The 22,846-nt window shown below is 39.4% G+C and overlaps 1 protein-coding gene and 2 long non-coding RNA genes across 3 annotated transcripts; 1 reads left to right on the top strand and 2 right to left on the bottom strand.

Annotated features, from left to right (window-relative positions):
- Positions 1-6,351: 6,351 nt before the first annotated feature.
- Positions 6,352-9,009, bottom strand: LOC131025909 (uncharacterized). The gene is made up of 5 exons (XM_057955688.1): positions 8,662-9,009; positions 8,261-8,577; positions 7,619-7,748; positions 7,175-7,438; positions 6,352-7,101 (listed from the first exon to the last, which is right to left on the bottom strand). The coding sequence occupies exons 1-5, from the start codon at positions 9,007-9,009 to the stop codon at positions 6,352-6,354; spliced, it is 1,809 nt and encodes a 602-aa protein (XP_057811671.1).
- Positions 9,010-9,630: 621 nt separating this feature from the next.
- LOC131024373 (uncharacterized) lies at positions 9,631-10,660 on the bottom strand. The gene is made up of 2 exons (XR_009101790.1): positions 10,224-10,660; positions 9,631-9,823 (listed from the first exon to the last, which is right to left on the bottom strand). It is a non-coding gene; the product is annotated as an uncharacterized LOC131024373 (long non-coding RNA).
- A 7,860-nt stretch (positions 10,661-18,520) lies between these two features.
- LOC131024372 (uncharacterized) lies at positions 18,521-21,845 on the top strand. The gene is made up of 3 exons (XR_009101789.1): positions 18,521-18,767; positions 20,988-21,039; positions 21,540-21,845. It is a non-coding gene; the product is annotated as an uncharacterized LOC131024372 (long non-coding RNA).
- Positions 21,846-22,846: the final 1,001 nt, after the last annotated feature.

Raw genomic sequence — 22,846 nt, 5'->3', positions numbered from 1 at the left:
GAAAAATCATGAACGGTGCTCTTAGAGCTATATGTTTGGAACTTGCCACATCATCAGCAACACACAGAAATAAGTTAGCATCAATGAATCTATGCATGCAGTTTTCATAATCAAAAACATCATAAATAATCGACTGCAGTCAAATATCTCAACATGTATGTACCACATCTACAACTTATCATTATCGGTACTGAGAAGTAGGCCTCCATCTCAAGTACCGTGACTGGCCGATTCGAAGACGGCTCACAGTCACCTCTGTGCACAAAATCTCGCTTGTGGCAGGACCGAAATCGTCTCATCAGTAGAGGGTAACCCACAAGTTCAACATCAAATATTGGCAAGTCAAACAGTTCTTAAACATCATTTATCTCAATATTTGATAAACTCATAAATATCATCATCAAGCATTTTAGAAAGCTCATGCGATAAACATATACTCAAAATATTGCCCACCTGTAGTCCTTCGCTTAAGCACGGATAGGAAAAGGTGACTTACTTCTTCGTCTCGCTTGGGTCTTCATAAATCATCAACATCATCACAAAGGTTCATGTGATAAAACAAACCTTAGTTAGAACTCATTACTAAAATCTAAACTCGTCTCAACAATAACTTCTCACTCAACGTCTATTTACCCAATAAAACTAAATCCCTAGGTATACTTAACTTCTAAGGATTCACACGTCTTACTCTCGATTTAAATCTCAACTCGGACCATTCTCATAGCAAACAAGCACATAGGCACGTACAAACACATAAGCATACAACTTCACATATAAACATATCACAAACAAGCAAACATAAGTTTGACTCGGAGACCAGAGCAGAGAAATGCTCGGTGGTCAGAGTGAAAAAACTCAGCAGAGCAGAGCAGACTAGCTCGGCAGAGCAGAGAAGAAATACTCGCCAGAGCAGAGAAATGCTCGCCAAAGCAGAGGAAAAAAATTTACGTCACGGCAGAGAAATGAACTCTTAGTCATAGCAGAGGAATGACGAACTCTCTGTCTCCAGAGGAATGACGAACTCTCTGTCAACAGAGGAATGGCAAACTCTCTGTCGACAGAGGAATGGCGAACTCTCGGTCAAGGCAGAGAAATCAACATATCAGAGGAATCACTCGTCAGAGTAATCACTTAGCCAGAGCAGAGAAATGACGAACTCTCTGGCATATCAGCGGAGAAATGAATTCGCTGGCAGGGCAGCGGAGAAATGAATTCTCTGGCATATCCGCGGGGAAAAGACTTCTCTGGCATACCAGCGGGGAAACGAACCCTCTGGCATACCAGCGGAATCACAACTCGGCAGAGCAGAACAAGACTCAAGGCAAAACAGTGCATTCAAGAGCAACTCGAAGACTTATCAACTTTTTCATTCTCAAAAATTCATCAAACACTCTCAACCATCAAAATTTACTATCACTTAACATCTTAGCCAACTCAAAACTCATTTAAACTCTACATTCAGCAAACATCAGGTTAATCTTTTCATATATTCATGCTCATCATCAAATCGTCATTTAAGACATAACCTCAGGGATTTTCCCAAATTTCTTATATCAAACTAAATTTTGTAAAGACTCATATCTCAAGACTAAGTTTTGCAAAACACATCTTAATCACCTCAAATAAACACATATAACATATTTCTCACCCCAAATTTTAGAAAAGAACCAGAAAGATTTTTTTAAAGGGCATGAATCCTAATTTTTGAAAATGAAGAAAAATGAGGAGGGGGAGTTTCTCATGCTTCAATCATCCTTCTATACACATATATCTCACAATAAAGTCTAGATCCAAACGATCAGAACACACATATATCTCACAGAAGTCTTGGTCCAAAAGATCAGAACACTTACTCAATAATTTCAAGAAAAAGGACGTCTCCTCTCTATTCTTCAGCTTTAAACTCCACTAAACTTCTTGAATCAAGAGTAGAAAGTGTTTAAGGACTAGATTTAGTGGAGGAGTACACCATAGATATGTCTTCAGAAGCTTGAGCTTAGTCTCCAATGGAGGAGAGAAAGAATGGCGTGAGGGAGAGAGAAGAAGGTGAAGGGCCGAAAATGAAAGTGACGGCAAGATAGTGAGAAAGTCTTTAGTTTTAATCACTAATCTTACTCTTTAATCGAGAAAGCATTAAATGCTCATTAAATGCCCAAATAGTGCTTTGTCTCCCCACTTGGCCATTTGTCAAATCACACATGTGAGGGTATTAAAAAAAACGTGTGAGTGTAGGAAAATGTGTGGTGGAAATTAAATCATGTACTACCACAATTACTCGAATATAAATGCACACGTATCAGGTAAATCACATAACGTCAATCAAATACCTCACAAAGTTGTCATGTTAACAACAGATCCTCACTCGTCATTAATCTAATCGTCACTCTAACTTAATCCTCTTTATAGTGACTCTCAATCACTACCTCGACTCTATCTCTCGTCTTTCATCTCAACTCAAAAATCAATTGATCACATCTCTATCTCAATTCTAACATCATTCTCAATTCTATCAACATCTCTATTCTTCTCATATTACCATCCATCGATAACTTCCTCTCGATTTTAGTAAGCTAGTCTTTAACTCTTCAAGGTCCTCAATAATATTTCAATACTATTGCAAGGTAACCAAAATACGGGATGTTATATCATCAAGGGTTCTCTCCCTCTCTTCCTCGACTCTATGTCAAACTCATTATTCCTATTTTCTTAATAGGACAGTCAATCTCTGATAACTCGGTTATCCGGAAATTCTATTCCGAGTAGTCGGAAGTAAAATAAAATCTCGCATCTCGTCATCTCAGTATTCTCAATAGTGTTAAAACACTATCTCCCAACATAAGGAAAAGCACGGGGTGTTACATCCTACGTCAACGGTCAGTTAAACACACTGACAATCACTCTAGGCTTGTGTTTACGAGTGCACAACAAACCTTCAGCTGAAACAAAGTTTCAGTGCCAATACACTGGATTGGACTTCTCGTCTCCTTCAAATTATTTATAATTTTTCTTCAAATTATTTTATAAAATATTTTTTATTTTTTTAGAACTTAAATTGCATAGATGCATCAATTCAAATTAATTCTCTACTATTAAATTTCAATTTACTATTTTTCATTTTTTTTATTATATATAATCGAACAAAAAATTCAATGTGTGTCACTCTTCTTAATATTTCTAATTTCTTAACATTTCTTATATAATGAATATTCAACGTGTGACATTATTCTCACAATTATATTTTAAATTCAATATTTATAATTTCTTATAATTTATATATTATAATTTTATAATTTAATCAATCGATTTGGTCTCTTAGTGATTAGGTATCATATTGACAACTTGTACAAATATAATTGAACGACTAAATTTAAGCATATCATAAACTAAATTAAAAATAAATGTTACAATAAATTATTTTTGGATTTTAGTAACAGTTAAAATAAAATAATTAAATTAATGACAAAAATAATAAACTACATAAAAAACAAGATAAGAAAATAATAAATCACATAAACAATAATAAACCACATGATCAGTTGAATGAGCAATGCGTATATATTGCAGTGCTTATAATCCACAATTAGTTGATTGGATAGATAAGATGAAGATTATTATATTGTAATACATATTATTTTATAATCAATGTTAGTTATATTAATTTATAGAAATAAAATCTTTTAATACTAAGGAAAGACTATAAATTCAATAGTATTTCCTTAATTATTGTAAAGGGTAACTATGTAAAATGTAATTTCAATTAAAATGAATTAATTACTCAATATTTGAAAATATTAAAAAATGACAAAAATATCCAATTATGTGTGCACATATTATGTGCATTGTGATTGTTAAGAGTATAGTTGAGCTCAAGCTCAAAGTGTAAATCGTGTTTCTAGTTTGTAAAGCTGTTAGTTAGCTGCCAGCTCAGCATTTTAGTTAGGGAGTTAAAAAGATTAGTTAGCTATAACAGAAGCTTAGGGGGGTGTATTCGTTGTGGATTTCCACATACTTTAAAAAGTCCATGGAATTTAAATTCCATGGAATTCACATAGATTCCAAACGACTTTTAAAGAATTCGTGGTTGGATTTCACCCCGATTTTCGAAGACTTTACGGGATAATTTTGGAATTGAATTCCATGAAACCAGCGCCCGCGGAGAACCAGCGCCCGCTAGAAAAGACCCAGCGACCGCTGAGTTCCAGCGAGCGCTGGAAACCCAGCGACCGCTGGGTTTCCAGCGCTCGCTGGAACTCGCTATATATACTGCTCAGCGGGCGCTGGTGCCCTAATTTACATACTTTTCTTATTTGCGCCGCTCCCAAACCTCCCAGCCAAAAAAATCACCACCACTTCAGTCCTTCCATACCACCATCCTCTTCGGTCACCTTCAACGACATAATGGTCCGAACCAAGAACGCCAACATCCTTAGAGGCGAGGAGGAGCCAACTTTGAGCGAAAGGTACGAATGTCCCTTTGACTTGCAAACCGAACTAGAGGGAGAAATATTTAAGAAATTTAACATGAACTACAGTACTTGTCCGCATTACTTGGATTGGGAGTTGATTATTGATTTGAATCTTGAGCGGTAAGTTGATTTGTATTTGAATAATCTAGGGATGAAAGAGTATGCTAGAGATATTGAATTTTCTGGGTATGATCCTCTATGTTATGAGTTCATGACTACTGTGGTTATGAGTGGTGATATGAAATGGATTAAAGCTAGGATGTATGATCGAGAGTATAAAATTAGTTTGGCTAGAATGAAAGCTATTTTTGGTTTCCCTATTTCTGGATTATCTGATAAACCTCGGGGATGGAATGTTAATCAAGTGTGGAATCGATTGACTGGCTGTGATAATTGGGATAGTTCGGGTATGCCTAGTGGGTACATTAAGGATCCGGCGTTGTCTATTGTTCATAAATTTCTTGCATATAATGTGTCTGGAAAGGAGCAGGAGAATAAGGTGAATGCATATGAGGTATTTTTGCTGGAGTGTGCTTTAGATGGCACAAAAGTGTGCATCTCACAGTTTATTTGGGCTGCTATGATTCGGGCGAAGAAGCGCCCTGCTGCCCATGCTTCTTTCTCTACTATTATCACTGGTTTGACACACAAGTTTGAAGTTCTTACTGCGACAGAGGGGCCTCAGGATGGTCAGGATGAGCTGCATGGTGAGTACATTGATTATGGTGAGCTCAAATGAGCTCAATTGATTTCTGACCGATTCACGCTGGTTCCTCATGAGAAGAAGAGTTGTGTAGTTAACTACATACACTCCGAGATTGCAGCAGGCCATCATCCCCGCAATGATCCTGGTGCCGGTCCATCTGGAACCGCCGGTGATGATGAAGAAGATGAGAACGAAGAAGAAGTTGAAGAGGAAGCCGAAGAGGCAGAGGAAGAAGACGAGGGGAATGGAGATCGAGTAGCCGGTGGTTCAATGTCGAGAGACTACCATCAGCAGTTTCAGAATGATCTCACATCATTCCGTACACACTTTGATTCTTCCATGAGAGCATTCCAAGCTCATTTTGACTCCTCGATGACATCAATGAGGGATGATATGAATGCTCGCTTTGATGCACAAGACCAGCAGATTGCCGAGTTGCAGCGCCAGTGGGATTCTTGGAGACCATGTTTCTGATGTTTTATATCTCTGTTATTTGGTTTAATGTTGACATTGTTTTATGAGTTTGGATAATTTTATCTTTTGAATTTGATTGATGATTAATGTTTTGGATTTGAAAAATGATTAATGTTTGTTTTCATTATCCATGAATGATTTCATGTTTTGGATTTGAATTATGTTTGAATTTGATTAATGAGTTTCATGTTATCATTAAAACATACTTGGATTTCATGTTTTGGATTTGAATCATGTTATTATGTTTTTATCATCATACAAGTTTACATAAATATAACGAATGATGAAGTCAAAATAAAAAATATACACAAATTTGTAACATAAACAACCCCAAAAATATGAATTAGGGGATGTATTTGTTTGGGATTTGAGTAAATCCTTCGAATTCGTGCATTCTGACTCACACTCCAGCGGCCGTGCGAGGCCAGAATACGCTGGGAACCCAGCGTATTCTGGCCTCGCACGGCCGCTGGAGTGTGAGTCAGAATGCACACGAATTCGAAGGATTTACTCAAATCCCAAACAAATACCCCCTAATTCATGCTCAATTCCGTGGATTTCATCAAATCCCAGCTAATACACCCCTAAATTATATAATTCATGCACAATAAAATCGTCCAATATCCATTAAAAAAATCTAAAAATAACGTCAACATCCATAAAAAATCCAACATTGAAAAAAAAACGTTAATTCAACGACATCCATCAAAACACCTCCCTAAATATTATCTTCGCGGTCTCCGCCTGATCGTCTTGATCGGTTTCAGATATTTGTCTATTTTGCCACATAGCATTAGCAATATTTGTTCTCCATATATTCGCTTCATTCCGCTGGGACAGTTCGCTTTGAGAAAGATATTCCAAAATGTCTGCATCGTTCTCAACATCTGGTGCAACATTTCCTTCTTCAACTTCGACTGGAAATTCATCAGAACGACACTCCTTTCGGAGAAAGTTATGCAATCCAGCACAAGCCAAAACTAACTCTGCTTGTGTTTGAAATGGGAAAGGAGGAGCTGTTTTGAAAATTGTGAAACGTGATTTGAAGATTCCAAAAATTCGTTCAATCACGTTTCGCAATGATGCATGTCGAAGATTGAACAACTCATCTGCATTTCTTGGATGACGACCGTCACCACCGAAATCTTTGAGATGATATCGAACGCCACGTAACGGAGCCAAAAACTGACGACGATTAGCAAATCCACAATCTACTAGAAAATATTTACCTTGAGGCACGTGGAGTCCATTTGGTCTAGACAATGCATCACTTAAAATTTTGGAATCATGGGCTGAGCCTTCCCATCCACTAAGCACATAGATGAACTGCAAATCAAAGTTGCAAGCTGCCAAAACATTTTGCGAATTCACCCCATGACGGTTACGATAACAGCTCACGTCTTTACCTCTTATTATGGCTGGGATATGAGTGCCATCTATAGCCCCGATACAATCCTAAAATAATATTTGAATGTGTTATACAAAAACCAAAAATATTTAATATAATACAAGAGCAAAAATATTATACCTTAAAGTAAGGATAAAATCTGGTACTTTCTCGAATTTTAGCGGGTATTGCGCTAGTCGGCTTAACTTTCATGTCCGGTGCTATGGTGTTCAATGCTCTCAAGATTTTGTTGAAGTTCTGACTAGCAGCGAAATGCGAACGACCAAACCTTTCACGAACGTTACAATAACGATCGTTGTGCCCTACAATGATGAGGAATGTTGCCAACATTTCTTCAACAGTTGTGTATCGTGTGTCATCCACATGGGCTTTCTCCCTAATGATCTGGCATAATTTGATGAAGACGTCAGGATACATTCTATACAACTGTCGAAACTGCCTCGGATCTCCATCCATCATTCTCGTAATAAAACGGAATCCTTCCCTAGTCTTTGGTCGTCGCATCAGAGAGTTGTCAGCAGTCGGATGTAGCGTCATAATATTTCCCAATAGAGTGATAACTACCTTAGCTGCTTCCATCAGTTGCCTAGCATGATCAGAAAGTTCAATCTCCATCTCTGTTTCGATTTCATCCTCAAGTTCTTCATCTATGTCTTCTTCAATTGCAATTTTAATTTTATCTTCATAATTCATGCTGCCATTTAAAACAATGAAACAATAATTGAAATAAGAATAAAAGGGACGAACAAAAAATAGCCTTTTAAAAATACTCATAAAAACCATTCATTAATCAACAAAATAAAGTATTAAAACATAAAACCAACAAAACAATGTACTCATAAAAAGATGGTGAAACAAAAATAAAAACATAGTTCAAAAAACATGACTAAACTATCCTCTAATCCCTAGTCTTGGATTCTATCCATCTTTTACGTTCAGGAACAGTCATTTTCATAAATACATCTTTTTGTGACTTTGTAACAAGCAAGTCAAATGCTGTCATGCGGGCATCGTCACTCAAATCAGGAATTTTTTTGATAGCATCCCAAGTTGTATAACTTTTTTCTTTTTCTCTTCTCTCCAGCATAGTATCTCATTTCACGAAGAGGCTTTCAACTCGATCCATTGTGCTAGTGATTTTTTTTAATTTCTACCATGAGCTCCTGATGTGAACTATTTTCAGTGTGGCCTGAATTTGTCTCAAACTGGCCTCTACTTCTTTTGGCGGGAGCTCTTCTCTGAGTGGACTCCACAGGCACTTCAGTGAATGCCTGTGGTGATTTGGAGCCGGATAACGGTGGATTATCTTGACCCAGTACTACAAACGCCTCATTATCAGCATCGTAATTCAACTCCTCTATGAGCGGACCTCTACTTTCATCAACTCCTATTGTCCTAGCATCAATAGCACTGCCCAATCCAATTGCGTTTCTTCCTACAGCCACACCGTTTCCAACAACAAGCCCCAAGTCTTCAAAATCCAAAAAACTCCCAGTGCGTAAGTATGCATCTTTTGGGTGAGCCTAAAATAATAAATAAGAAAATTATTAATTAACTATATTATTTAAATAACATTGTGTTTAAAAAATAATTGATAACAAATTTACCTCTATATACGCATCCCATACTTCATCTGAGGCCGTGAATTTTTTGGTGTTGTTGTCATAGCCAAAACCAGAGTTAAACTTCAAGAGTGTTGAATAAGCATTCCAACGGCTCTTAAACCATTTGATACGACTTTGGTAGTGATTATAATTTTTATTGCACCTAAGTCTTTCATTCAGAACAGGCAATATCCTTTCCTCTACTGTGGCTTTGCTAAATAAACCACTATTATCGCGCCATCCCCTATGTGCAGACTCAACCAGAATATCTAACAAGGCATCACTTTGTTCCTTTGTCCATGCTTCATACACTGCCCTTTTTTTGGAATCTTGTGGTTGAGAGTCTCCCATAATAATATGTAACACCCAGCATTTTCACTGCAGTATATATATTATTAATATTATTTTCTATGATTTTAAAGAAGAAAGAGAAGTCTCAATTTTTATGCAAAACCTGAACTTAGTTATTTAACGAGCAGATTATATCGAGATTTTTTTAAAATCATAGAAGCCCACGTATTTCATGATTTTAAGGTTGATAGGATTTTATGCAAAAAGCCCAACAATTATGGATAAATGGACTAAAAATTGTGTAAGAGTAGAAAGCCCAATAGTTATTTTGGGCTGGAGTAGTCGAGCCCAACTTATGTATATGGTTAGTTGATTGTTTATTAACTCTAAATTAGATTGTTAGAATTTTTAATCTTGATTAGGTATCAAGCCAACACGTAGCTTCAACTTATGATTCAGCTACTCCTCTTAAGCCGACTCAAAACAGTATAAATCTAATTCTTCTTTTCCCATTCCCATTCGGCTATAGCTAAAACCCAGCAAGCAGTCACCAATAATCTTTCTCAGCAGTTCAATTCACCTTCATCAAGCAGGTAGTATTTCTTTATCACAGCTCATTCATTCAACATGTATAGAACAACAGATGTAAACAATAGTTACACCTATCCTTAAATCATATACTAAGCAATAATACAATTTCGTTAGCATTTAGAGTAATTTTTACAAGGAAATACCAGTGTTACAAGGAGTTAATAACTAAATAAATACAAAAAGAATAATAGATGAAATTCAAACAGCAACAGTGAGAACTAAGGCAGCCTCGTCGGATCGATAACGCCTCCATCCGGCGATGTTCATTGGAGAGCACCTATCTCTGTAATCAAGAGTTTAAATCAGAAAACCAATTAGAATAGATGGGGAAAAGAATTAGAACAGGGGAATGGAAGAGGCAGCAGCAGCCGCGAGCCACCATGGCAGAGGCGTAACTGGCGGCAGCGACCGTCGGCGCTGCCCACGCCACGGCGGTCCGCGGTGGCTACCAACAGAGAGAGGAAGATTGAGCGAAAAGGAGAGAAATAGGGAATGAGATGGAGAGAAACTGACGGGAGAGAGAGAGAGGGAAGGGAAGGAAAGTGAGATAGAGGGAGAAAGACGAAGTAGGAGCGGCGATGCGTAGCGACCACCGCGAGCGAGAGACAGAGAGAGAGATCAAGAGGCAGAGAGAAGTTGAGAGAGAGAGATCGAGAGGCGGAGCGGAGAGAGAGGGAGCATACCTGAGGCAGGGGTGGCAGTGCGACGGAGACGACGACGGGCCTTGCCGGAGGGGCGGATTTCAGAAGGGAAAATGGAGGCAGAAAACCCTAGAATTTGGGGATTTTAGATTGAAGGGAAGAAATAGGAAAAAAACGGGAAGGAGAGGAGGGGGAAGAAGGGTGCCGACCTCGCCACGCTGGAGGCGGCGAGGATCGTCCACGCTCGCCGGACGAGAGAGAGAGAGAGACGGACGGCGAGAGAACGGAGAGAGAGAGAGAGACGCAGGTGAGAATTGAAAAGAAGAAAAAAGAGGAAGAAAAAAATTGTTTCGTTTCAAATTAGAACAGATTATTATTTCATTTTGATGTTAGTTTATTTAATAAGAAGAATAGTAATTGTAATTGGACTTGGATGAATGCATGGGCCAATTAAGGTCTGATGGGCTTATTATTTTATGATTAATTGGGCCCAGAATAATTCTTTGGGCAAGTAGACTTGTTGGGCCAGTTAAAATTTATTAATTGGACCATTGATTTATTATTATAAGCCCAATAGTTTATGTAAATCCAATAGTTTATGTAAATAATATTAGCTATTCGTTCATAATTAGTTTGAGTTATATTGTCTAAACATATAGAATTATTTAGTTCATTAAGATTAATTTATACATAAACCTTATGCGTTTATGCATAAATTAGACAATATATATTATTTCAGATCAAGTTCTTTAAAGAAGAGCAGATAAGGGATTTATATTATTTCCAGTTGATAGCTGTCTATTAAATTAGAGAGAGTAGAATTATGATTAACGCCAGAGTTACGATTATCATAGTTTTAATTGTGGTTTAGATAATATGTTAGTATTTGTTAATAAGTCCGCCAAATAGCGGCTATGCTTTATCCCATAATTTTCAGTAGAACCTCCACCTTAAAACCAACATAAGTATTGTCTAAATAAATTTCATATCATTTTCCTCATTATTTATTAGTCAGTTTTTATACTGAAGGTCGGATACAAGCAAGGGTAAAGCAATAGTTCAGAATTACTAGTGTCGTCAGACCACGATCAGGTGGGCTTTCTAAACTCAAAATCTGAAGTGCACACTATTTCATGATGTTTACATGAATGAGGATATATTAAAGTTATTGACTTGCCAAATTATTTTATGAGCTTGTATGATACCTATCTGGCACCAGAATTTAATCGAATTCGGATCTTGTTCTATCCAGATGTTAGACAGGATTAGTGTACACAAGGGACCGTGAGCCGATCTAGCATATCGGCCGGCCTAGGACCGTGAGCCGGTTTAGCGTATCGGCCGGTCTAGATCCGTGAGCTGGTTTAGCGTATCGGCCGGTCTAGGTGTAACAACCCGCTCTTTTATCAGTATTTTTAATTCCAGTATTGCGTGTTTATTTATCTATCTGCCAGTAAATGAAGCACCTTATGTTTTCAGCTATGTTTCCGAATTACATATTTTGGAGACAGAGTCACTACACTAACAGTATGCATTTCTATTTATCTTCGCGTGTTTAAGACCGCGACGAGAATCCTTGAGTCGATGAATAATTATTATTCAAGTTATAACCAACTTAGCAAAGTTGTGTTATTTTTCATGATGGAGTTTAGTTCACATTGTTGCTTAAGTCGTGAATTGCTTCCGACTTTGAAGCTAATTAAATCTACGGATTTAATTTAAGTATTAGAATGACGAACGAATTAAATCTACGGATTTAATTTAGCATTTATCGATTTTAGCAGAAACGCAAAACCAGTATTTCTAATACAGAGAAACCAACACTGAAGAATTGTACTTAGATCTTTTTCTCTTAGATCACATCACCACCCACGCCACCCTATCCTGCCACCTGTAAACGCCATAAGTAAGGAAAAGAAGGAAAAAAGGAGAAAAGAAAAGGTGGAAAAAGGTACTACAGCAACAGCTCTTCCCTATGGCTGGGCAGCCGAAAGGCCTCCCATCAAGCTGCAGCAACAGCTCTTCCCATTGGCTGGGCAGCTGAAAGGCCTCCCACCAAGCTGCAGCAACAGCGCTTCCCATTGGCTGGGCAGCCGAAAGGCCGCACCCCATCCCACGCCATGCAGTACTACAACCAATACCCTCCCTTCGGCACTCAAGTGCACACCAACAGAGCTCCTAGTATAAATTCACTCTTTAATCCTTGAGCCACCCCTTTCTTCTTTCAACACTTAGAATTTTCAGCAGCAACAGCAAGAAGTTTCATCTCTCTCGACGCCTTGCACGGAGGGGAGTAGATCGAGATTCCTGCTGCCGACTTGAACAAGGTAAAAACTCGACTTAATTTTCCTCCCCTCGCCATGTTTCTTTCCACCTGTTTTCGGCCTAAGAACAGCAGCCATTTCATTTTCAGTTTGCACCTCGACGCTCGAAAAAGCGAGAGAGAAACCATCGTTCTTTACCCGACCAAAGCACGCGATATATCAAGGTAACCTTCGACCTTTGTTGCTACTCCAATCGGCATGCATCACACTCACAGAAATCATGTTTCATGGGCTGTAAACGATGAACAAAAAGCATGTTAAGTCACGTTTTTGTGGAACCTACAACTTGAAACCTTGATGAACGATGAGAACTTTAGCTTTAAACGTAGACGAACGTGAATAATCACAGCATGCTCACATAGGTAGAGATTAAGGTCTGTATATGAGTGAGAATCGAGGCGAGATAAGGACGGAGAATTTTGGTTTTGGAAACTGGAGTCCCCGCCGCTCTTCCCAGAGCAGAGGAATGGCCAGAGGAATGGCCAGAACAGAGGAATGGCCAGAGCAGAGGAATGGCCAGAGGAGACGAGGCGCCAGAGGAGTCAAGGTGCCAGAGGAGTCGAGGCGCCAGAGGAGACGAGGCGCCAGAGGAGTCGAGGCGCCAGAGGAGTCACCTCGCCAGAGGAATCACCTCGCCAGAGGAATCACCTCGCCAGAGGAACCACCTCGCCAGAGGAATCACCTCGCCAGAGGAATCGCCTCGCCAGAGGAATCACTTCGCCAGAGGAATCACTTCGCCACAGAGCTAACTCAGCCAGAACTGACTTAGAGGCCAGAGCTGACCTCCAGAGCAGAAAGCGAAGAAGCAGAGCTGACCGAGAGAGAGAGAGAGAGCGAGAGAGAAGAGAACATAGGGTGTTTAAATCTCTATTATTTTCTTCCCTTGCTTACACGAAGGGAGATTATTATGTTTTACTGACAGTTTAGAACACCCTAATGAGAACGAATCAATGTAGTAAATTACTTGACTTCATGGGACGGAACCTAGTTGGGTTAATTGTTTAATAAAAATGAATATGAGCCATGCATAATTACATTACGCATCCTCATTTATTTGAGAATTTCCTTGGACTAAGACCTTACGTTATTCTTCTCCGAATCAAGGTTGAACGCAAGAGTTTAAGGCTTAGTCGTGAGTCTCCACTACCAGGTGGGCTTTCTTACGTAAACTAAAACCATATAGTAGAATTGTTAAGACTTTATGCTTATAAATTTGAAAGATATTGTCAATGCCTAAATGCTTTATGTTTTGTTATTAATTGCCTATCTGATGTTAATTGAATTCGGATTCTGGATGGGACCGTAAATCCCTTCGGAATTAGTGTACACCCTTGTGATCATGAGTCATCTAGCGGGTTGGCCGATCATAGTGACCGTAGAGAGAGGCCTCCCTCTCGGCACGAGTTACTGATATGGTGATTAATGATGTTAAAATACCTGCGCGGGTTATTGATGAAAGAAATGAAATTATTTTTGGTAAATACGAGTCTTTAAAGGAAAACCCTCGTATCTTACTACTGTTGAAAGGCTTGACAACAAAATATTATGCATGTATGTAAATTTCGGCAAGTGTCCACTAAGTACTCCCGTACTTAGCCCTGCATGTATTTCTAAATGTGCAGGTTGAGCTGTGATCGGGGATGTAGTGTACAAGCAGAGCTTTTGTCAATCTAGGACGAGAACCTCAGAGTGGAGTATATGTCTTCATACATATACTCGAATTGTTGTTTTTCCGCTGCAAACACTGATTCTTGCTAAGATATTATGTCATTTGTCAAACAATATGTATTAAGTTAACAATGTACTCGAACTCCTTGAGTACCCTTTTTGGATAATATTATGTACGGTCCCCTTGTGGCCTTCGTTAATGTCTAGTTATTTCGATTGTTTCCCTTATACAAAGTCGAGTCATCAAGAAGCTAAATATGCCCCTTTTCTAATCCCGCTCCTAAATTCCCTCCCCTAGTCGCGGTTTCCCCGAGTTTGCTATCCTTAGCAAGCGCGGTCGTGACAGAATGGTATCATAGCATTTCTTCTGCTCTGAGTACTAATCATTCCTTCTAAGTTGAGTCTAGATTAAGTAAGTCAATATGCTCATGAACTAGTTGACAAAAAGCTTGGCACTACATCTCGTCACGCTCAACGGAGGTTATGGTAAGCGCTTTCAAGTTTTATTAAGTTAATTTCTTGAAATGCATGAAGCATGAATAAGTATGATTATTGTATGAATCACAAGAACTTAGAACTATTAAGTTATATACATAATCACTCTCACGATGGAACATAGGAGAGTACATCATCACCGCAGGACAAGCCTTAAGATCGGTAGACAATAACACTAGAACTTTATGATTGTCGAATTCTTAATCTGTGATTAAGTATTAAGGACCTCTATGACATGTGCTTGAAAACTAGATTTAGATGATGTTGTGATGTCTAGATTTTACAAGTTATGATTTTCGAACCGATTCTTGATTGCCAAGTATAGACGTTTGGAACCTTATCGTTTAAGTTACTTGTCACGTTTTACTTTGAGTTGACGATAGAACTTCTTTCGTTAGATGGCGAGGACTGTCTTTACTCGACGACGACCATTGCCCCCATGGGCTAGTCAAGAGGAGGTCGAGCGGTCCTACCGCACTTATGCCCCATGTCACGGGGATAACCTCGGACAGTTCCTCGCAGGTTTTCACAGACACTGGGTCGAGGCGAGTGCACACGAAGTGTCAGGGTATGACGGCATCCTGAGGTTGATCTTGTTGTTACCTTCTGAGTGGCAGGGATGGGCTAGACAGATCTCTGCCCACTACATCTTTAGCCAGGAGGATTACCACGACCTCGTGGGAGACTTCCCTAGTTTCATTGCGGAGCTCCAGGCCTGTTTCACCTTGTGGGGCAGCGCCCCTCTAGGGCCCTACATCCTTCCAGGAGACTACGTACAGGTAGGGACGCCTTTGCCCGCAGAGGCACCCGCTGCTGCACACGAGCCCCCGATGGCCTTGCCACAAGACCCTCCACCACGTGCCCCAGTTCTAGGGCGCCGTGGTAGGCACGATGACGAGGCAGGCCCATCTCATCCACGGGCTCACAGGGATTTCCCGTCGCCTCCCGACTCAGCTCTCCGGGCAACTACTCCCCCACCACCACCGATACCCCTGGTAGACACAGAGCTTGTGGCGGCCATGGCAGACTTCGACAAGGTCATAGCCAACATGAGGGGGTCACTAGATAAAGGTGCAATGAGGAGGATTACTCGCCTCGAGCCATTGCCACCTCTAGCCCCGACCGAGCCTCGTGCCACGGCCAGGATCCACACCAGGGACGATCCGATCCGTGAGATTGCGGACGACATCTTCCGCACAGCCCAAATCATGCGGGAGACGGGTGAAGGTCAGGGAGAGACCCTGTCACCCAGCGAGGAGGAGGAGGAGGATCCCGAGGAGGATCCGGAGGAGGACCCCCTGGTGTCACCGAGGAGCTGCCGTACCGCGACTCAGGGTTCGCAGATCTGATAGTTTTAGCTTATGGATGTATTCCGAAAACGATGATTCGTTCCGATGTTTTTGTAACCCTATGACTATATTTTTTATTTTGATGTCGTTAGCTAACGATAGTACGAAAATGATTTGGTTGATGATGTAAAGGTCCTCGATGAGGCAAATTTTCCATGATATGCATATATGACCCTAGCACGGGCTTTCTGCGACAATCTCGCAATGCCGCCTAAACGAGGTCGCACCGCTAGGAGAAACGTTAACAACGATGGAAATCGCGATGAAATACCAGAAGGACCGCGAAACGACAGAGAACCTACCCCACCCCCTACACCCCCTGCTAGAAGAACTGAAGAACTTTTTCTTCGATAGAATCCGTCCACGTTCACTGGGACAGGCGACCCAGTCGAGGCCGAAGCCTGGATACGCTCTTTGGAGCGTATTTTCACCATTCTACACTGCACTGAAGAGGATCGACTCTCGTGCGTGTCTTTCCAACTAGCTGGATCGGCTGACTTTTGGTGGGAAGCCCGCCGAAAGACTCTGACTCCCGAGTAATGGGCAGCCTATACTTGGGAAGACTTTAAGACTGGGTTATACGATAAGTATATTCCCAAAAGCTACAGGAAGAAGAAGGAGGCTGAGTTCTATAGCCTGAAACAGGGAAAGAAGACAGTGACAGAATATGACAGAGGGTTCTGCGATCTATCACGTTATGCTCCACAGCAGGTGGATACTGATGAGAAAATGGCGGAGAAATTTTGTGCCGGTTTGAGACACGAGATTCGGATGACTCTAGCTAGTCATGGTGGACTCTCATACACTGAGTCTTTGAACAGGGCACTGGACATCGAAGCTGCGATGCCAGTGGAAAGGTTGGCTCCGTCACAGACCTCAGCGCCAGTCAACCCACCTGCACGCCCTCAGAACTTTAAAGGGAAGCGCAACTGGAACGACCAGGGAGGGAGTGAAAACCAGACTAACAAGAGGCCATGGCAAGGAAGTGCGCCGTGTGGACAATTCCAGCCACAAGGACAAGGAAAGCAACAGGGTCCTGCCCCGGCCGGGGGCAACCAAAGACAGAATGAAGTTCCCCTTTGTCCAAAATGCAACAAACCACATCGTGGTGTCTGTAGGGCTGGAACTGACAGTTGCTACACGTGTGGCCAGAAGGGCCACTACTCCTCTCAGTGCCCCAACAAACAGCAGGGCGCGGCAATTAGGGCCACTTATGCCCAGCCCCTGCGAGCAGTTCAAGGGCAACATCAGCCCCGCCAACAACAGCCACACCAGCAGCAACACCAACACCAGCACCAACAGCGCCAACAGCAACAGAAACAGCCGCAACAACTGCCGCAGCAGGCAAGAGCCTTTGCTATCACCCAAAACCATCCCGAGAAAAACCAGGGAAACCTGGCAGGTATGGGCAAGCTTAAAGGTTTTTCCATTATGATTCTGTTCGATACTGGTGCCTCGCATTCTTTTATTTCTGCCCCTTGCGTAGATACCTTAGAAATCGAATCAGAACGAGCTAAGTGTGCCTTAAGAATCACTACACCCTCAGGAGGAAGATCTACCACCACTCATGTTTGCTCGAACGTTGTAACACCCCGCAGTTTTCCGTACTTTTTATTTTGAGGATTCACTTTTAAGAGTGTCGAGATTCTAGCATTAGCTTATTAGGGTTGGATTTTTTTTATATATAAGATTGAGATGTGAGTATTTTAGAAGTTGATGATAGAACTAGTGGGTGAATTATATTTTTTTTATAGAATGAGATTTTGATAGAAATGCTGATTAAATTGAGGAGATGATGTAGTTTATGTTTCCGATAAAGGAAGCTTAATTATTTTTGAGACGATTTATAGTATTAAGTTAAGAGGATATATACCTGGCTAGATATAGAGCCGATGTGAGTGAGTGAGACTTACTATAGAGATGAGTCGAATTCATGAGACAATTAAATTGTCGTTAGATTTTGATTGATTGAGAGGTCATGTTTGAGTGATATTAATTGTTTTTTTTATGTGACCCACGTGATGATAACAGTTGAGATCGATTGATTTATAATTTTTCTTGGACGTTGTAACATAGTGATAATTTTTTTTTATGGTGAATTGTGATCTCACTTTTATATTATAATTTTTCCTATTGGAATTTCTTGGAATTTATTTTAATGAGCTAGATGTGATGTGAATTAGGTGTATCCTAATTATGTTTAATTATTTTGATCACACCATTAGATGATATTGATTTACGGTTTTTAATTAGTAAGTGATTTTCCTTAACTTAGCTTTTCCTACAAGCTTGATCTCATTAATTAGTGTAGTATTGAGCAAGCCACATGTGAGAGCTTTAATTGTGCATTAATTAATTGGATGACTTAGTGGGCAAGTTGAAAATGTGAGTATTGAAGAAGCTACACTAGTAACTTAGTGAGCAAGCATAGGTGATTAAACAAAATTTCTTTTCTCTCCCTTTTTCTCCTAAGTTTCGCCCCTCTCATCTCTCTCTTCCTTCTCACTTTCTTTTCTCTCTCCCCCCCCCATTCACACGCCTACTCTCTCTCTCTCTTACCTCTCTCTCTTTTCCCTCTCTACCACCATGGTTAACCATTCTCAAAGCTTCCAATATCATTTTTATACCAAGAAACTCCATCAAATCAAGTTCTAAACATCTATATTCCTTTGAATCAAGAGCAAGTTTTGGAGGAGTTTTCAAGATTTGAAGTTAGAGAGAAGAATTTTTATTTATTTCAAAATCCTTGAGTAAGTGATGAATCCTCTTAGATCTAGACTTAATTATGTTGGATATGTGTGTATATGGTTAGATCAAACTAGAAAAACACCCCTCTTTATTTTTTAAAATTTTCGAAAATTGTGGGTTATGCCCTTCAAAATTTTTATTTTTCTTTTCTTAAATTGAGGTCATTTAAATACTATTGGGTTCCTAATTAGTCTATTTCCATGTGTAGATAATTGAATTAAAAAGAGATATGAGATTTGAAATAGTTTAGTTTGTGTAAATTTGGGAAGTTTTGGATTTGAGGTTTGATTGATGAATTGATGGATGATACTCCCTCCGTCCGCCAAGATTATGTCACAATTACTATATCGGGCGTCCGCCAAGATTATGTCACTTTCCTTTTATGGCAATGGTCCCACCATCCTCTTTAATATTTTATCCTTACTAACACTCTTTATTTACAAAAAAACCACTCAAAATTCAATCTCAACCACTCATCTCATAAAGTGGTGGGACCCTTTCTCCACTACATCAAAATCATCACCAATTTTATTAAATCCCGTGCCCAAGCAAATTGCCATAATCTTGGCGGACGGAGGGAGTATATGCTATTGAGAGTGTTTATATGAGATTTGATGGATTGGATTGATGGTTGAAATTGATTAGTAATTTTAGATATGAGTTAGTTTGATGTAATTTGGGTAAAATTGATTCTATGGTTTAATTTACTAATTGATTGTTTATTTATGCTATTAAGTTTGCCAATTTGATAGATCTAAGGTTGGATTAATGATTTATGCATGTTTACAAATTTTCAAAAAGTTTAGTATGGTAAAAATTGGGACTTTGTGATCTATCTGTTAATTGATTAAATTGGCTAAGTTTAATTGTTATTAAGCATGATAGAAATGATAATTAGGGATCAATTTGGTTAATTGTCAAGAATGCCTAAAATTGGTTAAGTTTAGTTTTCTAATAATTGGGAACTTTTGATTAATGAGATAAATACTTGAATTGATGATGTTTATATGTTAGTTAGACTACTAGCAAGGAGAAAGCATGATTATTTTGGTTAATGATGTTGATTTGTGAAAATTTCCCGAGTTTAGTTTGCGTGCATACATGAGATCTTATATATAAGATGAGTTATGAGTCGAGCATGTTTATATATGGCTATTTGATGATAAATTGAGCTTATATATGCGATATGAGACGAAACGGACCAACTCCTAATGACTTATGTGTTGGCCGAATGTAAGGAGAAAAAGGGGAAGTCGATGTTTGAATTTTCTTGAGTATATGATTATGTATTTATGTTATTGTGTATTATGTGAGCTTAATTTCAATTTTTGAGAATTTTGCATCGAAGAAATCCAAAGTTTAGGTATATTTGCTTTATGCTCAAGTTGGAGTTAATTTGAGAACCTTTTTAAAAGCTACTGACCTACTGTTTTCGACGAGATTTTGTTATCCAAAAGCCTTGAAAATTTTAGGGTTGGTGTAAATGAGAGTCTGGAGAATACCGTTAAAATTTCAAGTCAATTGGACTTCGTTTACTATTTGTATAAAATGGAAAACTAAAACTGCTACTTTCTGCCGAAATGTTCGGTGAGTAGCCAATAGTCACCTTTTTCAGTGTACTTCCCTAAATTTTTGGAGCCCAAATTTTTATTTTTAATACATGAGTGTCTTATATAAGCACTCACCAAATTTCAAGCCTTTTCGGCAACGTTTACTATTTTTCAAAAATCAATGTTTTCAATTGCTCAAAACTGCCGAATATGGTAGACTGTAGGCAAACAGTCGTATCTCCTAAACTACTTGGAGTTTTTCATCGTACTTTTTTTTGAATGAAACTAGACTCAAAGAGGTTTCAAATGGTATAGGTCACGACTCTAGTGGAGTTCTGTACCGAATCTGGTGAAGTCTTTAATTCGAGTCAATGCAGAATGATGTTTGTTTGTGACATGTCTATGTGTGAATTTATATGTTTATGTGATTATTCTTGTTTATGTGCTTGATTGCTATGAGTTTAATTCGAGTTGAGTGTTAAGTCGAGAGTAGGACTTGTGAATCCTTAGGAGTTAAGTATACCTAGGGATTGAGATTTAGTTGGGTAAATAGAAGATGAGTGATAAGTTAAAGTTTGAGATGAGATTGAATCTTAGTAAATGAGTTTCTAACTGAGGTTTATCTTATCTCATGAACCACTCCGACGTTGTGACATCTGAATATACAAGCAGAGGACGGAGGTAAGATCGCCCAAGTACTACGAGAGTAAGCTAAGTTTGTCAGGTGGGCATTATTTTGATATACCTATTATACGAGCTTTTTTTTAAATGATATGATATTTATGATTATGAATTGAGTTAATGTTATGCTTGAAACTAATTGACTTGCCAAGTTTTATTAATAATGACTTATGTGTTACCCTCTACTGTTGACACGAATTCGGTCCTGCCACAAGCGGGATTTTGTGCACAGAGGTGACTGTGAGCCGTCGATCGGGTCGGCCGGTCACGGTACTTGAGAGGGAGGCCTACTTCTCAGTACCTTTAATGATGAGTAGTGGATGTGGTACATACATAATGAATATTTAAACTGCGCAGTTACTTTATCATGATGTTATGATTTGCGAAATTGCATGCACAGGTTCTTCTCTAACTAAAACCCTTGTGTGTTGCTTAATGTGGCAATTTCAATTTATAGCTCTAAGAGCAAGCTTTCATTTGTTTTTCGGCATATGTCCACTGAGTACCTTGTACTCAGCCCTGCATGTATTTCTAAATGTGCAGGATAAGCGAGGAGGAGGAAGATCGGTCTGGTGCTGGTGGGGACTTATTTTGGACGACATTGTTCCTTTTACCGTATTTATATTACATACGGTAGCTTTTTGATGTCGTTGTTTATATTTTGGACTTAGTCAAGAAGTATACTCTCGGCTATATGTCTTCATACATATAGTCTGTTCACGTTTTGCTGCGAGACTCTGTAAATTATAAACCTTTGTAAATTCTTAAGTATGTCCGCTTTGTAAACTTTGTCGAGAATCCCTGTACTTTTGAACTTATGAAGCCGATAATATTTGTGTCTTTGAAATGTTGTTATTGTGTTTCATCTTTGCTTGTTATGTTGTGAGCTTCCGCTTGTTGTTTGATCTAGTTCTTCCTTCTTACTACATTCTTTTATTTAGTCGTATTGATACTCGGTCTACGCTATCACTGGCTAGACGTCGGGCTGCGACAAACATAGATTTTGAAATGGGAGAACTTAAGATGGTAGAGAACAATCTTAATATTCTGCTCATGTGGGACGTAGATATGATCTTAGGAATAGACTGGTTAGCCGAAAACTACGCCACCATCCTTTGTAATGAACGAAAGATTTCTCTTCGACCACCTGGAGAAGAACTGACAGAATTTCACGGCATCGGTATGAAGAAAAGAGTACCAGTGATATCCGCACTGCAAGCCAGAAAAGAGATGATGAAGGAAGGAAGCACAGCTTATCTCGTCTACCTAAACGGGGAAGCTAGTGATGACAAAAGGGTGGAAGATGTGGCAATAGTACGAGATTTTCCAGAAGTTTTTCCTGAAATATTGTCAGGACTACCTCCAGATAGGCAAGTAGATTTCACCATTGATCTAGAACCTCGATCTGCCCCAGTATCCAAGGCACCATACAGGATGGCCCCAAAGGAACTCCAAGAATTGAAGGTGCAACTACAAGAACTCTTGGACTTGGGTTTCATCAGGCCCAGTGTCTCGCCTTGGGGAGCGCCTATACTCCTTGTCAAAAAGAAAGATGGAAACATGAGGATGTGCATTGATTATAGAGAGTTGAACAAACTGACGCTTAAAAACAAATACCCTCTCCCAAGGATAGATGATTTGTTTGATCAACTCAAGGGAGCCAGTGTATTCTCAAAAATAGATTTAAGGTAAAGGTACCACCAGCTGATGATCAGACCAGAGGATATACCCAAGACCGCTTTCCGCACAAGATATGGTCACTATGAATTCGTTGTCATGCCTTTTGGTCTAACCAATGCACCGGCAGTATTCATGGACCTCATGAATCGAGTTTTCCATCCATACTTAGA

The sequence above is a fragment of the Salvia miltiorrhiza genome, chromosome 5, assembly GCF_028751815.1.
Source record: "Salvia miltiorrhiza cultivar Shanhuang (shh) chromosome 5, IMPLAD_Smil_shh, whole genome shotgun sequence".
Taxonomy (NCBI): domain Eukaryota; kingdom Viridiplantae; phylum Streptophyta; class Magnoliopsida; order Lamiales; family Lamiaceae; genus Salvia; species Salvia miltiorrhiza.
The sequence above is the reverse complement of the archived record's forward strand: the minus strand, read 5'-3'. Positions and strand labels throughout refer to the sequence as shown.